Source organism: Sciurus carolinensis, chromosome 5 (assembly GCF_902686445.1).
Source record: "Sciurus carolinensis chromosome 5, mSciCar1.2, whole genome shotgun sequence".
NCBI classification, from domain to species: domain Eukaryota; kingdom Metazoa; phylum Chordata; class Mammalia; order Rodentia; family Sciuridae; genus Sciurus; species Sciurus carolinensis.
In genome coordinates, this window is record NC_062217.1 from 67,157,440 (window position 1) to 67,181,802 (window position 24,363).

A 24,363-nucleotide genomic window follows, 5' to 3' on the forward strand; every position below is an offset into this window, starting at 1 on the left:
TTTTAAATAGTAAAGACATGGTGACATAAGTGTTATTTTCAAATATCTAGATTTTCACAAATCCGCCTTTCAAAATTGTTGTAAGTTGCAGCATTAATTTATATAAATATATGTGTATAAAATTTATATATGTTAAAATGCAGAAAAATAAATATAATTGTGTATATTTTGGTTTTTTTAAATGCTTAGAAACTGCAGTTGAGATGTTGCAGAGCAGGAGTACTTATTTCCAGATTCTGAAACCTCTGAAATGTTTTTAGGATATTTTAAAAATTAACCAGCCAAAGACTTATATTAGATATTGATGATGTAACGTTAAGTACTTCATAGTGTATTTGGCTAATAACACTTGATTTGAGAAGTTGCATCTCAACCAAAATAATTTAAATGGAAATTATTTAATTTTCATTTTTTAAAATCTATATCAAAATATTTGAGTTGCCTTTAATAGAATTAATGTAAGTTAAACCAAGTGATGTAAAAACAACTAAATTTTCCTCTCACCTCCCTTCTCCTAGGTATTTTTACCTATAAAATATATTATTTCTTCAACATGTATACTTCTTTTCATTTTACATTACCATAAATATCTTTAAGCAGTGATAGCTGTATCCATGATTCATATCTAAATATGTATGTAAATAATGAGTTAGTTTTCTATTTGAAAAAAAAAAAAACCACATCAGTATATATAGAAAAAAAAGCTGGGGCACAGTAGCACACTTCTGTAGTCAAAACTATTTGGGAGACTGAGGTGAGAGGATCACTTGAGCCCACATGATTGAGGCCAGACTGGTACAATGTAGTGAGATCCCATCATTTAAAAAAAAAAAAAAAAAAAAAAGTATATATGGAAAGAAGTGAGAATATTCTCCACCAACAGCAGCACATTAGGGGCCCATAAACTTTTTCCAGCAGTGCTAGTATTGCTCAATACAGTTACTTTACAGCCCAGTCCTTGGAGCAGCTTTTCATTACAACACCCTTCTTCCTTCATAGATGTATTTTGTTTTTGGAAATTCAAACTTTGTTCAGAGTAAACCCCAGTGTGCTGAATGGGTGAATAAACTGGGTGTTACTACTTTATGAAATAAGAAATTGGGGAGAGGCTAAATATCTAACAATAGAAGAATTATTAAGAATAGAAAATTATGAAGCAAAAAAATAGTATTTATGAAGAAATGTTAGTAATAAGAGAAAATTTTTAATTATATCAGAAGGAAAAGAGGGTAGAAAATTCTTTATGATGGTATTATTCATATATATAATGTTCGTAGAGTAAACATTTTTATTGGTTGTAATTTTAAATATTGGTGAGGATATTGAGAAATGCTTCTAGTAACATTTTACATTGATGTAGCCATTCAGCAGTAAAACTGGGTAGTATGAAACTTGAAACTCTTCTGACCCAGCAATTCTGCTCCATGATGAAAACATTCATTTGTGCACAGGAGGCAATTATCAGAATGATCTCTGAAGCACTGTATGTAATCAATGAAGCATTTTGAGACTCTAAATGTTTATCACTTTAGAATTAGATGAATTGGAATTAATCTGGTGACTGTGTTCATAGTTACAGACTGTAGTCAGAAAAATGTAAAAAGTGAGAAGAGTGAGATATAGGCATGAAATTATTCCAAAACATTGAGTGGAAAAAGGAAGTTACAGAAAAAAAAGAGTATATGTGATATGATGCTATCTGCTTAAAAAAGAAAAAGGAGACTGATATATCATGTCTGATACAAATGCATGTTATTTTGGTGGGGGACTAAAAGATACATAAAAAACTGCTAACAATAGTAATCTCTGAAAGGAGAAAAGGAGTTGAAAGGAATGTTAAAGAGGTCTGTATTCTTTATTTGTATTATTCAAAGGTTTTGCATAAGAATGGATTCAATAAGTTAGAGAATTAAAAATAAATTTGGAAATATTTATTGTGCAGAGAAATAGGAGAAAGAAGCAAATGAAATATAAACAGATATTATCTTTAAAAGCAAGATTGAATTCTCAGTTTAGGGATGTCAGTTTCTGCTCTTGTCAACTCCACTTTCCTGTAGCTAAAGCCACCAATGTCTTCCTGCCTGGAAATTTGAGCCCATCTATTTCAGTGTACTCCTTTCAAGTGTATAAAGTTTATCAGCATCCTCTTGGTTGGGAAATTTAGAATTAAATTATCCTGCTTACACAAAGGATTTATTGGTCCACCCATGGGTACTTGCTCCCGTGTATTCTTCTAAGCCACACTATTCTATTGACTGATCTCTGTTTCAATGAAGTATTGAAAGTATCTTTCAAAACTTTCTGTCCAGTTTGTCTGCCTAATATCTGACTCCTAAAAATGCTTCTCTGAACCCTTACCAGTGCGAGAGATCCAGTCACTTTGTTTAGCTTCTTTTACCAATCCACCTTTGGGTGAGATCGTATTCCTGTACTCTTTATCTACACAGTTATCCTTGCCTCAACTGCTTCAAGGTTTTACTTCCAAACCAAAGAAGATCTTAAATTTCTTAATAGAAGGACTACTAGTCCTGGTTCTGGGGCTAACATGAACCTCATCACTGAACACAATACTCCTTTGGGTATTTTGTCTTATACTGTGTGTCTACAAAATGAAATTAGATAACTGGGTTCAGAATAAATGTCCAGTTTAACATGACGAAAGCCATGAATATTTTGTGGACGAAATTCAAAGATCAGTTGTTTCTCACTGGAAGTAAAACTGAGATTAAATAAAAAGTTAATATTGGGCAAAATGTGGATTGTTCACCTTATTACTCAGTGTTAACCTTATTGAAAGAATGGGGAATAAACTGTGTACTTATGTGGTTTAATATAAGAATGTAAAGAGTAAAAACTTCCTTGTGGTCTGTAAGTAAAGACTGCCCATATAAATATTCTTGTGAAAACTTGTTATTTGATGTTTTATCCAATGCTTTTATTCTCATAAATTCTCCCATTTCTGAGAATCCAGTGTCATGTTCATGTCTCTCCTGTGGTTGTTTCTCCACATCACAGGACATGCCATATCATTTGGAGTTCAATTCTTTAAGCCTGAGGGCATTTCTTATGGGTTAACTTCTTTGTAGGTTTTTGTACAATTGCCGATTTTCCCTTTTTCTCTCCTTGTACTTCCAGCCCCCAGATTTCATTTGCAGTGAATATTTTTTTAGAGCAAACAATTCATTCTAGGATGTTCTGTTTTTTAATGCAGAGTATGATATTCAGGCTCTGGATGAGATGATTGTGAGAATAAGTGATTCTGAATGTACTTCAACCTCATGAGAAATTTGACCTCTTAAGGTTACTATGCTGAATTAGAATGTCTAACATAAAGTTGTTAATGTGTGAATATTATTGACTTAGTTCAAATAAGGTTCAAATTGAGAGGATGAGTTGAGAAGTCTGAGTCAACAAAGTAAAATGTGACAAGTTAACTTAGCAAAACAAGTTAGGTGGGAGTTACCTGAAACTGTCAGGCTGAGCTATTTGCATCAATCAGTTCCTCACTGCTGGAGCTACTTTTGTAGCTGCAGTGTTTGTTCAACATTTTCACAGTTCAGTTTATCAAATTAAGATAATTAAAATTATTTCAAAGTCATACTAATTTGAGGCAAATTGCTTCACTTTATAAACAACATAAGAATAGATTAATCCCATTAAAATTATTTGTTCTTATGGAAGCTTTGAATATATTACACTTAGTATACTCAAATTTCTAGGAGAAAATTATTGTCATCTTCTAGAAAAGTTGACTAACTTTTGTTAATATTGTCTGCTGTTTATATAATGAAGGATATTAGTGCTAAAAGCTGTCTTTACCTTTTTGGAGTTGGCATTGATATCAAAAGTAACTACTGTGTCCTAAATCCACTAAAAGGTAAAATTTGTTGTTTATCTTTTCAAAACAAATTATTTTAAAGGTCAGCATCACATTCCAAATGACTTATCCAGAATTTATTAATGTGGTGTTTGTGTGTCCCATAGTTTAGCATATAGGAAGATATTGATTTTACGTGTTTTTTTGCATTTATCTTTATAAGATAATTTTCCCTGAGGAGTTCAGGGACATTTTCAGGTCAGTAAAATTTCAAATTAATAATTTTTTTTAGTAAAACATTCTTTTAACCACTTCACATCCTTAGAATGGTTATAATTTAAAAAGCAGACATGGTAAGTATTAATAAGGATGTAGAGAAATTAGCACCTTCATTTTTTCTGGTGAAATGTAAAATAGTGCAACAAAGGAATGTAAAATGGTACAACAACATTGGAAAACAGTTTGGCAGTTCCTCAAAAAGTCAACAGATTAGAGAAAAATGACAGATTAAAGAAACCTACAATATGATAGCAGCTTTCCAGGACTGTTAGAACAAGGCTGAGAGAAAATGCCATTAGGCAATTCGGAGAGCTAATAGCTAGGTGAAAACCAAAAATATCAGTTTCTAGAATGGAAAGAGAATTAATAAAAGGAATAAATAGATGGTGGCAGTGCTTGGCACACTTTGGCTCAGTGAGTCGGGGGAAGCTCCCCTCCAACAAGCCAGAAGAAATTCTCCCACTGAGTTTAAGATAAACAGGCACTGCTGTCCAATAAATAAACAATCTGAGCAGAAAATGAGATACTGGAGAGTCTCAGAACTCTTATCTCAGAGATAGAAAAAGTCTAGAAAAAGTATTCTGAGTGGGAGACTAGAAAACCCTGAAGTTTACATTTGCTTTTTCGGTCATTCTGGTTCTCTTTCCCTCCCTCCCTCCTCTTTCTCTTCCCCTGCTCTGTCTTGCTTTTTGTATATCCAAGACCAAAGAGGTACTTAGGCTTTACTTTTCATTGGATTGGTGGGTGTCCATGCCATGAGTCAGTCCAGGCACAGGAGATGGATCCAGGGTCAGTTGGAAAGTGATGTGGGTCCCCATGAAGGGTTGAAGGATAGACATGCATCCCACCCCGCCTGCCTTAGCATACAGACTGAAGCTCCCAGAAGGAAATGTGCAGTGCAGTCCATATCAGTCTACAGGTAGCATGGATGAATCAGAAAATGTTCCCCTAGGAGTCTGCCAGGGAAGGAGGGGGCAGAGCTTAGCATATAGACTCCCTTAGCAAGTTTGGCCAGTTTGGATAACTGAGATCTAACAAAGAACACAGTATTGGTGTTACACAAATGTCCTCATAGCTGGAAAAAGAAAAGTCTCCATTTTTTAAAACTCGGCAAGACCATTATTGCATTAACTGCTTGACTCATGTAAACTGATTCCAGTGTCTCTCCACTTTTTTTTATCATTCTAATTTTACGTATTTTGTCAATTAATTGAATACTCTCTCACCGTCTCTCTCATCTCCATTCCCTTTTCTTCTCTCACCCTTTTTTCTCTCCTCATTTTATCTTATCTCCCCTCTTCTACCTTTTTCTTTCTTTTTTCTTATCTCTTCTACTTTATTTTTTATCCCTGCTTCCGATTTAATTTAGTACACTATCGTGCATGTTTAATCTTTTTAACCTATTCTGTATTATTTCTCACCTACTTTTCTCTTTAGTTAATGGAGTTGTGGAGATCATTACTAATTTTTATAGCATATGTTGATATATGGTTTGTTCTTTTTTATTTTTTATTTTTAGTTGTAGATGGACACAACACCTTTATTTCATTTATTTTTATGTGGTGCTGAGGATTGAACCAAGTGCCTTGCAAGTACTCTACCACTGAGCTACAGTGCTAGCCCGTGTGGTTTGTTCTTAAACTACTGCTGTTAATGGTAGTAACTCTCTCCTCTCAGAGTGGTATTGGTGATTGAACTTAACCCTTTGATCATGTTTATCATATTTCAACACATAAGATAGAGCTCTAATGCAGGTACTTATTATGGAGAGATAACTACTCACTAAAGGATTTCCACAAAGGAGAGTAAGAAGAACCCATCTCATCAAATAGACAACTGGTTATCCATATGTAGAAGAACAAAACTAGACCCTTATCTCTCACCCTGCACAAAAATCAATTCAAAAATGAATCAAAAATCTAGGAATTAAACCAGAAACTACGCAACTCCTGGAAGAAAATGTAGGGTCAATACTCCAACATATAGGCACAGGCAACAACTTTCTCAATAGGAATCTTAAAGCTCAGGAGATAATACCATGAACTGATAAATGGGATGGCATCAAATTGAAAAGCTTCTGTATAGCAAAGACAATTAAGAATGTGAAGAGAGAGCCTATGGAATGAGAGAAAATCTTTGCTAGCTACTCTTCTGACAGGATTAATTGCCAGAATATATAAAGAACTCAAAAAACTTAACACTGAAAAACCCTTTAACAAGTGGCCAACAAATATGTGAAAAATGTTCAAAATTGTTAGCAATTAGGAATTTGCTAATCAAAACTACCCTGAGATTTCATCTCATTTCAGTTAGAATACCAGCCATCAAGACTATAAATAATAAATGTTGGAGAGGATATGGAGAAAAAGGAACACTTGTTTACAATATTGGTGGGATTGTAAATTAGTACAACCACTGTGGAAATTAATATGGAGGTTCCTCAAAAGACTAGGAGTGGAACCACCACAGGACCCAGCTATGCCACTCCTTGGTATATATCCTAAAGAATTAAACTCAGCATACTCTAGGGACGTGCATATCCAGATTTATAGCAGCACAATACACAATAGCCAAACTATAGAACTAATCTAGATGTCCATCAGTGGATGAATGGATAAAGAAAATGTGGTATATATACACAAATACACAATAGAGTTTTATTCAGCCATAAAGATGAATGAAATTGTGTCATCTGCAGGAAAACGGATGGAACTTAAAACCACATGTTAAGTGAAATAAGCCAAACTCAGAAGGTTGGCATTCATATATTTTCTCTCATTTGGAAGCTGGAGAGGAAAAAGGAAAAGAAAGGTGTTGTGGGGGTTGGGGGCAGGTCTCGTGAAAATTGAAGGAACGTTAGTAAAGGAAGGGGACCAGGGCGAAGGAAGATGGGAAGGAAAGGGGAAATACTGGGGAATGATACTGGCCAAATTATTTTGTTATGTTGTGTGCATGTATGAATATGAAACAACAAATTTCACCATTATGTACAACTATACTACAGGAATTTAAAAATATGAAAAAATACATAGGACCTCAGAAAAACAAGGCAACAGACCTAGAAGATGCCTCCAAGTTTATAACTGTCCACCACTCCCAAATAATTGAATCCACAAATTTTAAAGTGGATGAAATTTGGATAAAGAGTTTTAAAAGCTGATTGTTAAAATGATCAATGAACTAAGAGAAAATACAGGATGTAAAAGAGCATTTCAATAAAGAGAGATTCTAAAAAAGAACCAAACAGGAATCCCGGAAATGAAAACTCAATGGATCAAAAAATTTTTTCTATTAAAAACCTTGCAATTTGACCCAGCTATCCCACTCCTTGGCCTATACCCAAAGGACTTAAAATCAGCATACTACAGAGATGCAACCACAACAATGTTCATAACTGCTTAATTCACAATAGTTAGATTGTGCAACCAACCTAGATGCCCTTCAATTGATGAATGGATAAAGAAACTGTGGTATATACATACAATGGAATATTACTCAGCCATAAAGAATAATAAAATTATGGCATTTGCAGGCAAATGGATGAAATTGGAGAATATTATGCTAAGTGAGTTAAGTCAATCTCAAAAAACCAAAGGACGAATGATCTCGCTGTTAAGCGGATAATAACACATAATGGGGGGTCGGAGGGAGGCAAGAATGGAGGAAGGAGGGACTGTACAGAGGGAAAAGAGGGGTGGGAGGGGTGGGGGGGAGAAAAAAATAACAGAATGAATCAAAAACTATTACCCTATGTAAATGTATGATTACACAAATGGTATGCCTCTACTTCATGTACAACCAGAGAAACAAAATGTATCCCATTTGTTTACAATAAAAATAAATTAAAAAAAGAATTAGTGGGAACAGCTATTTTTCATAAAAAAATTGATTCAATTAGTAAAAAAAAAATCCTTGCCAATAGATAACATCACATGAACAACAAAATTACAAACCTTCCTTGAAGAGAAGGTATATAAATCTGAACATTCAGTTAGCAATAAATAAAAAATAAGAAACAATGATCAGAATATATAACAACTCTGGGACAAAAAGAGACCAAACTTAAGAATAGTTGGCATTGTGGGAGGAATAGAATTAATAGAAAATATTTCCAAACCTTGGGAACAAGACCAACATCTAGATACAGGAGGCATTTAGAACCCCAAATCAATAAAATCAAAAAAGAACCTCTCCATGACACATTATAATTAAAATTTCAATTATACAGTACTAAGAAAGAATTTGGAAAGCCCTCAAGAGAATATCAGGACACATTTAGACATAAGTCAGAAAAGCCCTCAAGAGAATAATATTAGGACACAATTAGATGTAAATCAAAGAGAGTAGCATCTGATTTCTTAAGAGAGAGCCTAAAGTCCAGGAGAGCTTAGAACAATGTTTCAAGCCCTAAAAGAAAAAAACTGCTAACAAAGATTGCTATGTACAGCAAAACTATTGCTCAGAAACAAAGAGGAAAGAAAACCCTTCCAATATAAGCATAAACTAAAGAACAAAGAAGTTAAAAAACAGAAAACACCAGAGCTCAGGAAAGGATGAATCCAATTAGAAGAGTAGTTCTGCAAATGACAATTAGGACTAAATTAAATAGAAGTAGATCAAAATGGCAGGAAATAACATTTCTTTACAATAACAATATAAATGTTATCAGTTCTTCAATTAAAAGACTTGGCCTGGGAGATTGGATTAAAAATTGGACCAAACTAACTAACTATATGTTGTTACTAACTAAATAACTAACTATATGTTGTTAACACAATGACACACCACTTAGGCATAGATATCCAGTCTGAAAGTAAAAGGATGAAAAATGATATTCCATGCAGATGGAGCCTGAAAGAAGCAGGAGTAGCTACCCTTATATCTGACAAAGCAGACTTCAAGCCAAAATTAATCCTAAAAGACAAAGAAGGTCATTTCAAACTGGTAAAGAGAGCAATCCTATAACAAGATATAATGATAGTAAATATTTTTCCCCAAACTTCATTGTACCTAGTTACTTAAAACAAACACTACTCAACACAAAGGCTCAAGTAGACCCTCAATACTATAATACTGGGTGATTGCAACATCCTCTCTCATCAATGTAAAGGTGATCCAGACATAAAATCAAAGACACTTAAGATCTAAAAAGCACTCAAATGGACCTATTGGACATCTATAGAATATTTCATCCAACAGCATCTGAATTCTTTTTCTTCTCAGCTACTCATGGGACTTTCTCCAAAATAGAACATATTTTAGGTCACAAAAGAAGTCTTAGCAAATACATATATTTGCTAAAATTTATATATGACTATAATTTTATATAAATATATTGCATATCAGATTATAATGAAACTAGAAATCAACAGCAACAAAACTACATAAACACATATAGATTGAACATTACTTTTGAACAACGAATCAGTCATAGAATAAATCAGGAGAGAAATTTTAAAGTTCTTAAGAGTCAAATGAGAATAGAAGTACAACATAGCAGAATCTGGGAACTTATCTCAACATCATAAAATTGATAGCTTTGAGTACCTACACTAAAAAAAAAAATTAAATAAAAAAAGAAACAAAGATCCCAAATAAACCTAATGATTCATCTCAGGGACATAGAAAAACAAGAACAAACCAACAACAAAATGAATAGAGAGAAGGGAATAATTAAGATGAGAGCTGAAATTAATAGAGAATAAAAAATTACAGAGGATCATTGTAACAGAGTTGATTCTTTGAAAAGATAAAAGAGATTGATAAATCCTGAGCCAAACTAACCAAAAGAAAGACCCAAACTAATAAAACAGAGATAAACCAAACTAACCAAAAGAAAGACCTAAACTAATAAAATTAGAGATGAAAGACGAGATATCACCACAGATATCAGTGAAATTCAGAAGACTATTAGGAACTTTTGAAAATTTACATTCCAATAAACTGGAAACAGAAGAAATGGGCAAATTTCTAGACATGTATAACCTACCAAAATTGAACCAAGGTATATAGAAAACCTAAACAGACCAATAACAAGCAGTGAGATTGAAGCAGTCATAATAAATTCTTCAACAAAGAAAAGCCCAGGACCAGATGTATTCTCAGCTGAATTCTGCCAGACATTTAAAGGAGAGGTAAGACCAATACTTCTCAAATTGTTTCTTGAAATAGGAAAGGGGAAGCACTTCCAAATTCATTTGGTGAAGACAATATTACAATGATAGCAAAAAACAGATAAGGATACATTAAGTAAAGAAAAATGTACACTATATCCCTAATGGACATAGATGTAAAAGTACTTAATAAAAGGTTAACAAATCATATCCAAAAACTTATTAAGAAAATTGTACATCATGACCAAGTTGGTTTCATTCCAGGGTTGCAAGAATGATTCAGTATATGCAAATAAATAAATGTAATTCACCATGTAAATAGAACTAGGGTCAGAAAGCACATGATCATCTTAATAGATGCAAAAAGTCCTTCTACAACTTAACACCCATTTATGATAAAAACACTGGGATAGAAGGAACTTATCTCAACATCATAAATGCTATATATGATAAACTCAAAGCCAACATCATTTGAATGTGGAAAACCATTTCTCTAAATCAGGAAAAAGATACTTCATCTCAATCCAGTTAGAGTGGTAATCATCAAGAATAATAATAAAAACTGGTGAGAATGTAGGGTAAAAGGAACACTTACACATTCTTGGTAGGATTGTAAATTAATACAACCACTATGGAAAGCCATATGGAGATTCCTTAAAATACTAGGAATGGACCCAGCTATACCTCTCAGTGTGTATTCAGAAGAACTAAAGTCAGCATCCTGTAGCAATACATGCATATCCATGTTTATAACAGCACAATTCATAGTAGCCAAGTCATGGAACAACCTATAGGGGTCCCTGTCAATGGATGAATGGAAAAAGAAAATGTAGTATATATACTCAATGTAATTTTACTTAGCCATGAAGAATGAAATTATGTCATTTGCAGGAAAATGGATGGAACTGGAGAATCACGTTAAGTGAAATAAGACTCGGCCAAGGATCATGTTTTCTCTCATATGTGAAAGCTAGAAAGAAAAAAAGGCAGATCTCATGAAATGGAAGGGAGATAAGAGCATGGGAATCATGGGGACAGGAGAGAAGAGAGAAGACAAGTACTGGAGAATTAAATTGACCAAATTATGCTATCTACATGTCCAAATATATCATTATGAATTCCACAATTGTATATCATTATAATGAATCAACAAACAAATACCTTAAGGTTAATAGTTCTAATTTAAGATTCATATGATATAACAATCCTGTACCTGGGTATATAACCAAGAGAATGAAAGCGCATTTACACAAAAATCAGTACAAAAAATGTTCATAGTAGCATTATTTATTCCTCATAGCTTGAAAAGTAGAAACAAGTCAGATGTCCGTCACAGTTGAGTGGACAAACAAAATGAGTATATCCATGCAATGGCATATTATTTAGTCACAAAGAGGAATGATTCATATTGCAACATGAACAGACCTTGAAAACATAAGGACACATATGATTTAATTTATATGAAATATCTATAGTAAGCAAATCTGGAGATAGCGCAGCTGGTAGGCCCTGGGTTCAATCCCCAGCACCGCAAAAAAAAAAAAAGAAGTAAGCAAATCTGTATAAACAGGTAGTAAATTAGTGGTTGCCAGGCCTAGGGGCAAAGGAGAATAGGGAGTGACTGCTAAAAGATATGAAATTGTTTTCAGGTGGTAAAAATGTTTTTTAGATACTTGGGATGAATAACTTTATGAATATACTGAAAACTACTGAACTGTACATTTTGAAAGGGGAATTTTATAGTATATGAATTATTACAAAAAATTTTTAATCAGTTTTTGCTTTTCCAAAGTAAAAGATATTTTAATGAAATTGTAGGAAGTTCTTTTTTTATAGTTAATGCCAGAACTTTCCAGAAAAATTAAACACCAAAGCTGACATTCTCCTTAAAGCCTTGCTATCTATTAATTAATGTGTAATATGCATTGTATGAAACTTACTCAATCCGAATGTGAGTTACTTTTACCAATGGTAAGAGTGCCAAGAATGAAGTGGCTGATAGCAGATATCTGGCACTTATATTCTACAGTTACACTTCGTTGCTGTCACCGTAGTAAAATGACCCATGAAAAGCATTTTAAGATTTATCTTAGAAATATCAGTTACAAAAACCTTTTAATAGTGGAATCAAATATAAAACTGGATTTCAAACCCAATCTAAAACTTACTAGCAGCTTGTTCCTTTTAAAGAAATTACTTGACATCTGTGAGCCTCAGGTTCCTCATGTACAAAATCCATATAGGACTATAGTGTGGATTAAATGAGATACCATGAATAAAATGGATTGTGTTCTTTGGTTCCCTGTCCTGCATGTATTCTCTTTTTTTCTCCAAGAGTATACCTCCTCTGCCTTACACACACACACACACACACACACACACAATTGGGTCTCTTTCTATATATTCCCATTGAACCTGGAGATCGCCCTAATGAAACACTTGATGTACTCTATTGAATGTTTATTTGCTTGCCTTCCCCAGGAAACTGTTAGTTATTTAAGATAAAAACATTTTTAGCTAATGTATTCACATTACCTCACATAGAACTAGCTCAATAAATATCCAAATAAATGAGTGTCAGTAACATATACACCATTATACTGGGTTCATAATAGCTCCCTAAAAAGATATAATGTATCTTGTGTTTTACTTTCTGTTAGAACACAGTCAACCTGAAGTATTTTTAAATTTACACTATGTGGTGATTTATATGTTAAGTGGAATATTTTTGTTACAAGTTATACCTATGAAATGAAGAGAATGTTCTTTATCTGTGTTGCTGTATATTATTAGTAGTTCTATATTTACCTTCACAATTTGTACATTATGCTGTCTTGTAATATCTAAATAGGCACATTTAAAATTTTATTTTACAAGTGTCTCAAAAATTTTAAGTGCGTATTTATACCATTTTTCTTCATCTGACATTATTGAGACTTAAGAGTGAAATAGTTTGAAAACAAAGCTATGGATTTAAGAAGGCCTATGAAAAGCATAGAAAATAAATCATTTTAAGCAACATAACTGAAACTTGCTCTACTTTTATCTTAATGTCTTATAAAATAATGATAGACTAATTTTTTGTATGAAAGGAACGAAAAGAATAGAATGAGGAAGTTAATCCTTATGTTCTCTGAACTTATATATTTCCATACATATACCTATCTAAATTATTAAAAGCCTTGCTGAATAAATATAAATTATTCACTGCATAATATGAGGGTATGGACAAAGTAGAAGTAAGGTTTATGTTTGTATGAATCATTAGGAATGCTTATTTTAGAAACTTAAAACCACTCTACTTCTTTTAGGTACAGAGAACTACAACTTAGTACAGAAAGCAAAGTAACAGAATTTCTCCATCAAAGTAAATTGAAGTCTTTTGAAAGTGAGCGTGTTCAACTTCTACATGAGGAAACTGCAAGAAATCTCACACAGTGTCAGCTGGAATGTGAAAAATATCAGAAAAAATTGGAGGTACTTGTATACAATTTTCTTTCAACATTAAATTGTATCCAAGCTCCCTAAGTACAGAGTTTATATAGAGCTTTATGTTTCCTGGAGGACCTCCTATGTCCTTAAAAAAAAAAGTGTGTGTATGTATGAATGTGTATACACACACATTTCAGAACAATGTACATCAAAAAAGTACTGGAAGTATTAGAAAACAAATTGGGGAAAGACCTCATTCACAACAGTGACCCAAAACATACAACTACTTTTAATAAGAAAAATGAAATCTGTATCAAGAAAACTATAGAGCTTCACTGACATTTATAAGAAGAAATACTATTTTTATATAAAGGAATATTTAGTATTATATATTTTCTAGTTTTCATCAAATGATGTTTTGTATTTATTTCTAATCAGATACTAGCATTTTTTTTAACCCAACAAAGTTAATTGCATGGTACAACTGAAAGGAAAATAAAATAGTGTTTTTAAAGATTTTTTTCAAATCATAAGGAAACATACTTTACATTTAAAATACATTCTGAAGAAAGAATGATCTATAAATGATATAAAATACAAAACCCCAAAAATATATTTACATAAGTGTAATTTTTTTTTTTTTATAGTAAGAGATCAGCGGGGGAAATATGGATTGGATAATAAATGGTGCTTTGGTAATCATTTGAGTACCAAATGTTGGTACTGTTGGGTCTGTACTTCATACCATAAACCAAAATAAAAGTCAGATAAATTACTGAGCTGAATGTAAATATGGAATTACAAACTGTTAGAAGTAATTATAGATAAAATTTTGCCTTCTATCAGTTTGGGAATTAATCTCATATTCTGTTGATTAAAGGAAAGAAAAAATATTGGAAAAATAGAACTTGTATGTTAAAGAAACAATAGCATTATAGGCAAAGTAGAAACTGAAAAATACTACTTGTAGTATTATGATAAAGGACCTATTTCATTTTAAAAGATCTCTTATGAAGTGAATATGTCTTCCTATTCTAGATATATAGGTTGAAAAAAGAAATGCACCTTTTCCAACCTAAATTCTTACTGTTAATAAATAGATGAAAATGTATGTATTCTCACTGAAAATTCAAGAAATATAAATTTATTTTTACCTTTTTCTAGATATATGTGTTGTTTTAATGTACTGGCAAAAGTGCCCGCAAGTGGGAAATCTCATGTTGTAACAAAATGGAATAGCCCTTCTAGAGGACAATATGGTAATCTGTGTATATGGTCTTAAAATATTGATTCAGTAATTTCAGTTAAAGGAATTTTACTAAGGAAATAATGAGATGCTTATAAAGATTTATATTAATGATATACATCACTATGTTATTATAGTAAAAAATGTAAATAACTATAAATATTCAATAGTAGATAATCAGATAGTTTAAGTTACTACATTTCGAATTATGTATTTTGTCTATTATATGATTATATGCAGTCATGTTCTTGACTGTTTTAGATTTGAGGAAAAATTTAAAAAGTTGAATAAGAGATGCAATTAGGTCATTAGCATGATCTTGACTGTGGGTTGCATGTTTAGTAACAACCCTAAATGTACATATAAAAAAAGATTTGAACGAAAATATATTTTCTTAATTTGCCCCACTAGACAATAAATTCCATGATGACAGACTGAACCTTTTTTAAAATGATCAGTATTCCCAGGTCTGGCACATAATTAATTGGATTGATAGTATTTAGTACTTTCTAACTGGGTGTCTGTTGGGCAGTAGGCACTGTATTAGGCATTGTTGTACACACCGCTTTTAATGAGAAATTATTTGCATAAAATGAATAGTTTCAAGCAGGGTTTTGTTTGGGGGGGGGTTGTTTGTTTGTTGTGATGTTGGGGTTGAACCCAGAAACACTACCTCTGAGCTATATTCCCAACCCTTTTTATTTTTTATTTTAAGCCAGGATCTCACTAAATAACCAAGGCTGGCCTCAAATTTGTGATCCTCCTTCCTCAACCTCCAGAGTAGCTAGGATTACAGTTACATCACTGCACCTAGTCTTGAACAGGACTTTGAATAGAACTTTCTATAATGATGGAAATGTTCTCTGTCTGTGCTATCCAGTTCAGTAGCTACTGGTCACCTGAGGGCATTTAGCCCTTGAAAGGTGGCTAGTGCAACTGACAACCTAAATTTATTTTTAGCTTAATTAAATTAAATCTAAATTTGATTATCCACAAATGACTAGTGACTATAGTTTTGGAGCGAATGCTCTAGAAAACTAACATGATCACTTATGCCCTTATTGTTGGGCAGTGTTGAGGTTTTTTAACTACTTTTCTCTTGAGTTTTATACTAAAGAAAAATGGAAACTCTTTTCTGTCCTGATAGAATTTCCTATAGCAGTATTGGGTAGTAGTTAGACCTGTCAACTTTCAGGTCAACAGAACTAAGAACTAAGATTTGAATCCAAATTAGTGACTGTTTTTAGATAAATTACTCATTTCGTTTGAGCCTCAGTTTTTTCATTAACCAAATGGAAATGATAGTCTTTTGAGCACAAATAAATCACCCATTTATTCTTAACATGTATTAGATGTTCTCAAAATATTCTCCTTTGATGCTATAGAATTTTTACTTTGGTTGTGTTAGGAAATGTTAAGTAAATGAAAGTATTCCTTCCCAAAAGATGAATATTTATAAAACGATAAAGGAACTTTTTATTTTTTTACTTTTCAGATCTCTCAGTCATGTGCTATCTAAACCCAATTATAACCTAATTATCTAAACCGAAATTATAATGAGCATTGCATAGTAGGATAAATATCATAAAATACAACCATTTGAAAAATCTGTAAATATGTGTCATGTACATATTACACATACATATACATATATATTCAAATATCAAAATTACTCCTTTTTAACTTTTTATTTATCTATCCTCACAAAACTACTTTAAAAGATCTAAAATGAATATATTGTTTTTGAAAAACAATATGGCATTGCTCATTTATAAAAATGTCTTAAGTATGTAAAAAGTGTCATCACAGATATTCATTGTGGTATTATTTATAATAGCAAAGAACTAAAATCTCTATAATCCCATTATTGAAGAATGGTTACTTAAAAAATGTGTGTGATTAACATTTTAAGATCCGTTGATATTTTAAGACCACATAGTAACATGTAAAATACGCTTTTACATGTTCCTTTACACAACTATATATATTAGATTTTTAAAAAACGTCTGGGGGTATTTTGAAGAAATATACCATAAACTTAATAGTAGTTGTAATTGATTAATAAATAGACCATGCTGGGTGGAATGGGGCATGCCTGTAATCCCAGCAGCTCAGGAGGCTGAGGCAGGAGGATCGCAAGTTCAAAACCAGCCTCAGCAACTTAGTGAGGCCCTAAAGCAGCTTAGGGAGACCCTATCTCAAAATAAAAAATAGAAAGCTTTGGAGATCTAGCTTAGTGACTGAGCACTCCTGGGTTCAATCCTCTGTACCAAAAAATAACAATAATAAAATAATAAATTAAATAGACCATTGGTAGGTTTATGTTTTATTTCTGCTTTTTTGTTCATAGGAAAGTTAAATTATTTAAGGACTGCACAACTGACAAGTAACTAAGTTGTTGTAATTGGAGCTTACATTTGATCAGACTGACTTCATATCTCACACTTTTAACCACTACACTATTCAAATAATAATTAAAAAATGTTTATTACAATAATCCTTGAATGATTACACTTTTGAATAGTGTTCTGATTAGTAAAAGTAAATTTAACAAGGTAAAGGTTCTCAGCACTGGGCATGGCTGGGCACGGAGGTTCACACCTATAATCCCAGCTACTGGGGAGGCTGAGGCAGGAAAATCAAAAGCTGGAGGCCAGCTCAACAACTTAATGAGACCCCATCTCAAAATAATAAACAAAAAGGGCTAGCTCAGTGGTAGAGTACCCTGGGTTCAATCCCCAGTACTGTAGGGTGGGGATGGAGGTGGTGGATGAAAGGTCTCAGAAAATAAAACCTTAGTGGAAAACACAAAAATGGTCATTGAATGTGTGTGTGTGTGGGGGGGGGGGGGGGGGAGTGTGTATTTGAAAAATAATAAGCAAAAGTTATAGATGGTATCTTCTAAAGCAAATCAGTGTTCAGCTTTAACTTTTTCATATACCCTTCTCAGGAAATTCCTGCCATCATTAATCTTTTGCAGCTGATTTCACACTCATTTTCAGTTAGTCTCTAAATTTAGCTCTTATTTGTGTATTTGTCTTTTGCAAGTTTCATTTTCCATGGTTTAATTTTCATGATTCCTAGCAAAATTACCTTTTCTTTTCCATTTCACATTGAATCACTATGTTTAAGAAAGTTTCTTGGAACTGGAGTGGGGTGGATGGATGAAAACCATTGAAAAGTACAGAAGCACTACTCTTTTGGTACTTCTGGAAATAAAAATGTTTCACAAAACAATAATTTATCACACAAATAATACTCAGGATATACAGTGCTGATATTTTCCAAACAATTATCTTATGTTGTCTTTAACTGGTTGCAAACCAAACCTCCTAAAGGTTCCCACTTATAGTTTGAAGACCAATGTCCACTTAGTCTGTGGATACAGGTAACTAGTAATTTTTATATTCATTTGTTTAAAGGTCTTAAATGGAAAAGCACCTTCATAAAAAATGTTACTATTATAAAAATTCTGGTTTGGGGGTAGTTACTTTATATTTTCTGCCTCTGTTAAACTGAGGTCTTGAAATGACAGGGACTCTTCATTTATCATTGTGTCACCAGTGCCCAACACAGTGCTTCCCCGCTTGTTAAGTATTTAACAAATGAAAGAGTGGTTTAACTAAGGCTAATATAGTACCATATTTTAAATCTTTTTAATTCTGGAAAGTATTTGTTTCTGATACAATTCTTATTTATAATGAAGTTTGATATAATTTTATGAAAGTTAAAAATAAGGACTTTTCTATGACTTTTACTCAATATTCTCATTGATTTGTAACTTGGGGATGATTTATTTTTGCTTTAGTCATTAATTGGCAATGGCTCCCAAAATACCAGTCTCTTTTTGAAGCAGTTTTTGACACATTATATATTATCATTCAGTTAATACATCTATTATTTAAAGGAAGGAAACTTTCACTGTGTGAACTTGATATTTAATGGTGTCCTAAAAGTAATTTACCTATTTTATATCTCCATGTTTAAAATGCATGTTTTTTCTCTAAAGAATCTTTAATATAATACCCTTCCATGGATCCAATAATCAGGTTTTTCTTTGGCTTTTCAGAAGCAATAACAAATTTATTCCTAGGAGTCACTCAGATAAGTTCATAGTAAAAGGGAATTCTTTACCATGGAGTACTAGAAATGCTAGGAGTTTCCCCTTAATCAGAAACCTCTGAGGTTCTCTCCTCCATGCTAGGAAAAGAAGATTGTAGGTTATATTTCTCAGTTTATTGCTTTTTAAATCTCTTCTTCAAATAATACTTTGTGGAATAGCCCATCTTTGATTATCTCTTTAGATAGTCTAGTTGTGCAATACTCCCTGTGTGATTTTCATTTTGTTTTTTTGTTTTTTTTTTTTTTTTTTTTTTGAGTGAGAGGAGTGGAGTACAGATGAAAAAGTATCAGCTAGGTTAGGAATAGTCATTCGACACTACCTTTATTCACCCTTTCTTTTAACAGTAGAATTAATAAGTGTTATCAACCTCTAGATTATTTATAAATTATACTCTAATGAATTCCATGAAAGCCCCAAGTTGTTCTACTGAGCAATGCTTTTTTATAATAAATTACAAAGTTTCTAGAAATCACAGTTCCAGTCAGGAAGAATAAAGAAAAAATAATGCTAAAACAGTGAATTTTTGTTTTTCTGACCCAAAGACACTAAAAATAATCCTAATAATATTAATCCCATATTATTTCTTATTCACCCTCCAAAGGAATGTATTTGGAAGATGGGGGATAAAGGTTTTTTTTGCTTTTGAGGGAAGTTTTGATGAAAATTGAAGGGATGACATGGAATGAGTTAAGGAACATTAAACTCTAGTTTCTGCTTATTAAGAAATGTAAATAGATTTTCTTTATCTTCTGTATCTTGCCCTTTTTCTACATCACAGAAAGCATATATTCATATACAGTTGTTAAGGTGAACTTCATGTCATTAGAGAAGGTAGGTTGTGTACAAAAGGGTTAATTATAGAGAATTCAGTGTAATTAAATCAGTGGAGCTCTATTTCCATAAGCTGTTTAATACGAAGTTCTCATAATTATATTTCTTATGGTAATAGCAGTATTTTTCAACATTTACATGTTCTAGGCACTCTGCTAAGCAGAGTAAATTTATCATCTCATTTAATCCTTCCAAAAGTGTTATGTGGTAAAGAAAGAGTAACTAATTGCCTAAGATCACAGCTACTAAGTATTAAAACGATACTGAAATCCAAGTCTTTCTGGCTCCAAACTATACTCTTAACCATAAGGTTCTTTTGCCTCCAATGAAACAGTATGTTACTCATGCTGTATTAGGAAGCAGGTATAGTAACACTCCATAATTTAGTCAGTTACTAGTAAATAAATGTTCTAGATAATGGGAATTTAAGCATTAAAACAGTGCTTGTCACTGGAAGCATCGTCTTTTTTTCAGCTAATTCACTGTTATGATCATAGTGATTCCTTCAGTGAGTAAGTATTGAAGAATGTAGATTCTTTTGACCGTATACAAAACTACCAATTTCCATGCCTTTTGCATCTCTTTTTATACTTTTTTTAATTCTTTCTTTCTTTACAAAGGCATTTTATGATACTGCTCCAAGCAGTACTTCACATTTACCTTTTTGATTTGTTGCTTTGAATTTCTGACTGTTCAGGAAACCCAAAATGTTATTAAAACTATGGAAAGGGTAGATTAAATAAGCTCTGATGGAAAACTGTAAGACTCATTATGAGTATATTATTTTTACACACAGTTTTGTAAGCTTTCTTCAGGTGCCTGTAATTGCTGATAAATGACCTCTAGGTAAGTTTGATATTGTTGTAGTTTTTTAATTCTAAGAAAGCAAATGCTAATCTTACTCCTATAACCATTTGTAAGTTTTAAATTCATTTTTTATTCAGCTTATATAAGTATTAAGCATGTCATAATTTTCAGTTTAAAACAACTGATTTACTTTAGAAATAAATATATTTTATTTCCTCATTAGGCATCTCAATTGAGGTACTTTCTGTTAATATTTAGATAATTAAAGAGAGAAAATATTTTTGTGTCATGTTTCTATGAACCTATTTCTTAATTCTGTGAACCTTTGTAATTTTTTTCTTCTACTATTAGGTTTTAACTAAAGAATTTTATAGTCTCCAAGCCTCTTCTGAAAAACGCATTACTGAACTTCAAGCACAGAATTCTGAGCATCAGGCAAGGCTAGACATTTATGAGAAATTGGAAAAAGAGCTTGATGAAATAATAATGCAAACAGCAGAAAGTAAGTCTCCCTGCATCTCCCCCCATCACACAGTCTTTTTTCTGGCAACAGAATACCTGACATCATTTCTAGAATACTTTGGTATATATTTCCTTAAAATATAATTGGTGACCATATTTTAAAGAATACTTCATATTTTAAATATTAGTTCATGTTAATTTTCAACAGTTGAAATTAAAAATAGGTTAAATATGATAGATTTCAGTCAACAATTAAGTATTTCCATTTAACAAGAAGTAGGGATATACGAGAATTAATAAATGAGATTGTATCAAACTAAAAAGCTTCTTCTCAGCAAAGGAAACAATCAAGAACATGAAGAGCCTACAGAATGGGAAAAAGTCTTTGCCATCTGCACCTTAGATAGAACATTAATCTCCAGGATATATAAAGAACTCGAAAAAATTAACACCAAAGAAGCAATTAACCTGATCAATAAATGGACATAGGAACTGAACAGACACTTCACAGAAGAAGTACAGTCAACCAACAAATATATGAAAAAATGTTCAACATCTCTAGCAATTAGAGAAATGCCAATCAAAACTACACTGAGATTCCAGTGTAGTTTGGCAGCCAGAATGGCAATTATCAAGAATATAAGCAACAATAAATGTTGGCAAAAATGTGGGGAGAAAGGTACACTCATCTTTTGCTGGTGGGACTGCAAATTGAAGCAGTGTGGAGATTTCTCAGAAAACTAGGAATGGAACCACAATTTGACCCAGTTATCCTACTCTTCAGCATATACCCAAAGGACTTAAAATCAGCATACTACAGTGATGCAGCCACATCAGTGTTCATAGCAGCTCAATTCACAATAGCTAAGCTATGGAACCAACCTAGATGCCCTTCAATAGATGAATGGATAAAGAAAATGTGGTACATAGACATAATGGAATATTACTCAGCCTTAAAGAAGAATGAAATGATGGTATTTGCCGGTAAATGGGTGGAACTGGAGGCTATCATGCTAAGTGAAATAAGCCAGTCTCAATAAAAAACAAAGGCTGGAATATTTTCTGATATGTGGATGCTCTCAAAATAGGCAGAGTCAGGGAGGGGAGTGGAGTTTCACTGGATTGGATGGGGGAGGAATGGAAATGGGAAAGAGTAGAATGAATCAGACATAACTTTTCTATGTTCATATATGAATACACGACCAGTCATAAGAATGGGAAGTTATACTCCATATATTTAAGATATGTCAAAATAATTCTACTGTCATATAAATTAAAAAGAACAAATTTTTTAAAAAGAAAAAAAAGTAGGGATATAGAATTCATGCAAAAAAATGCTTGCCTCATAAGGGTTCCTAGTCTAGTCTACTGGGAAAAACAAACATATTAATGAATAATCAAAGTGGTAAAATAGTTGCTGTGTACAAGTGATATTCAGTTCTTTATGGAAAAACACAAGAGATCATGAGTTAATTTCTCTGGAGGTAAGGAATATTTAAGAGGGGAGGTGATACCTGAATGAATCTTGAAGGACAAATGGAAATTTGTTGGATACGCTGTGTTATTTCACATTTAATTTCTATTTTTCCTTTTTACCCCTTCCAATAATGTTGCTTCCTGCTTATCCCTAATTTTAAAGAATATTTTTAATTAATATTTAAGTACTTCCTGTGATGTTTGCTACTGTGTATTATTTGTGTTTAAAAGTCAGAAATAACTGGGAATCTTATTAAGGTGGATTTAAATATCAATTGGAGTTGAAATTGCAGTAAGGTAATATTGTAATTACTTGGAGCACATTTTCATTTAAGGATTGTATTATATTTCAGAAAAAGTTTAATTCTTATCGTTGCCTTTTCCATTTTCATGGTCAGTATCTGATTACCGCAATAGATTCCAAATTTGTCTTGCATTTCTACACTTGAACCAAAGTCATCTTTAAAAATACAGATTTGATCATGTAATATACTTGCTTTAATGTATCTCTGTGTCTTTATTAAAACAGCATAAATTTCTTAGTATATGACTTTTTATGATTTTACTCTTGTTTAATTTGTAGTTTTCATGTTTTCCCATTCACTTCCATGTCATATTACTATTTTAAAAGTTTCATATTTTTCCTTAATTCTTTTACTTTGCATATATTCCTTTGTCTAAAGAAATTAGTAACAGAAGGGAACTTCTTCAACATAATAAAGCCCAACTCCAAAACATCTATAGCTAGCCAGCTGTGGTGGTGCACACCTTTAATCTCAGCAACTCAGAAAGCTGAGGCAACAGGATCACAAATTTGAGTCTAGCCTGGGCAACTTAGCAAAATCCAGTCTCAGAATTTTTTTAAGGGTTAGGGATATGGCTCAGTGGTAGAGTACCCTGGGTATTTAATACTTTCCCATTAAAGGACCGAACAAAGCAAGGGATTCTGTTTTCATGAAAAGTTAAATGCTGTATGTGATTTCCTGTGTAATAAGGTAAGAAATATCAGGTCTGTAGATGTAGCTCAGCAGTAGAGCACTTGCCTAGTATGTGCAAGGAAGGCAAAAAATATATAAAAAAAAAATACATATAAACATATGTGTGTATATATAAACGTGTGTTTCTGTGTATATATACACACATATATTCTAATTTTTATGTATAAAGATTATATAAAGATTAGGGATATTTATAATTTTACACATGGAAGAGATAGGAAAAGACTACTTTCAGATTACAAAATAACCATTAAAACTGATAAATTTAGCAAAATATAAGTTACACAAAACTTATAAGCAAACAATTGGAAAAGTTTGTTTTATATAGAAAGCAATTCCATTTACGGTAGTGTCAAAATACACAAAATTCTTTAGAATAAATTTGACCAGAAAAACAACTACATGAAATATTGCTAAGAGAAATTAAATACCTTCACAGTCAAGACATGCTATAAATTTGATTTTGTTCCCATAATAATGGCAGCTCTCTGGTATTCTTTAATTTTTTTATTTTTAATTTTAAAATTAAAAATTTTGCTAAGTTGTTTAGAGCCTAAGTTGCTGAGACTGGTCTCAAACTAGTAATCCTCCTGCCTCAGCCTCCTGAGTCACTGGGATTACAGGCATGTGCCACTGCACTCAGCCCTTGGGTATTCATTTCTTAATTGTCTTTTGAAAAGCAATTCTTTGTTTTGATTTGTTTTGTTATGTTTTGGGTACTAGGAATTGAACCCAGGGTTAACCAGTGAGCCACATCCCCAGCCCTTGTTTGTATTTTA

At 32.4% G+C, this 24,363-nt stretch overlaps 1 protein-coding gene across 1 annotated transcript in view; it reads left to right on the forward strand.

Moving 5' to 3' along the window:
• Positions 1-24,363, forward strand: part of Pibf1 (progesterone immunomodulatory binding factor 1) — a 234,411-nt gene that overhangs the window by 117,285 nt on the left and 92,763 nt on the right. Inside the window, exons 11-12 of the mRNA XM_047553407.1 lie at positions 13,521-13,686; positions 21,000-21,150. Of these exons, the coding sequence (XP_047409363.1) occupies positions 13,521-13,686; positions 21,000-21,150 (317 nt within the window). The remainder of the gene's footprint in view (positions 1-13,520; positions 13,687-20,999; positions 21,151-24,363) is intronic.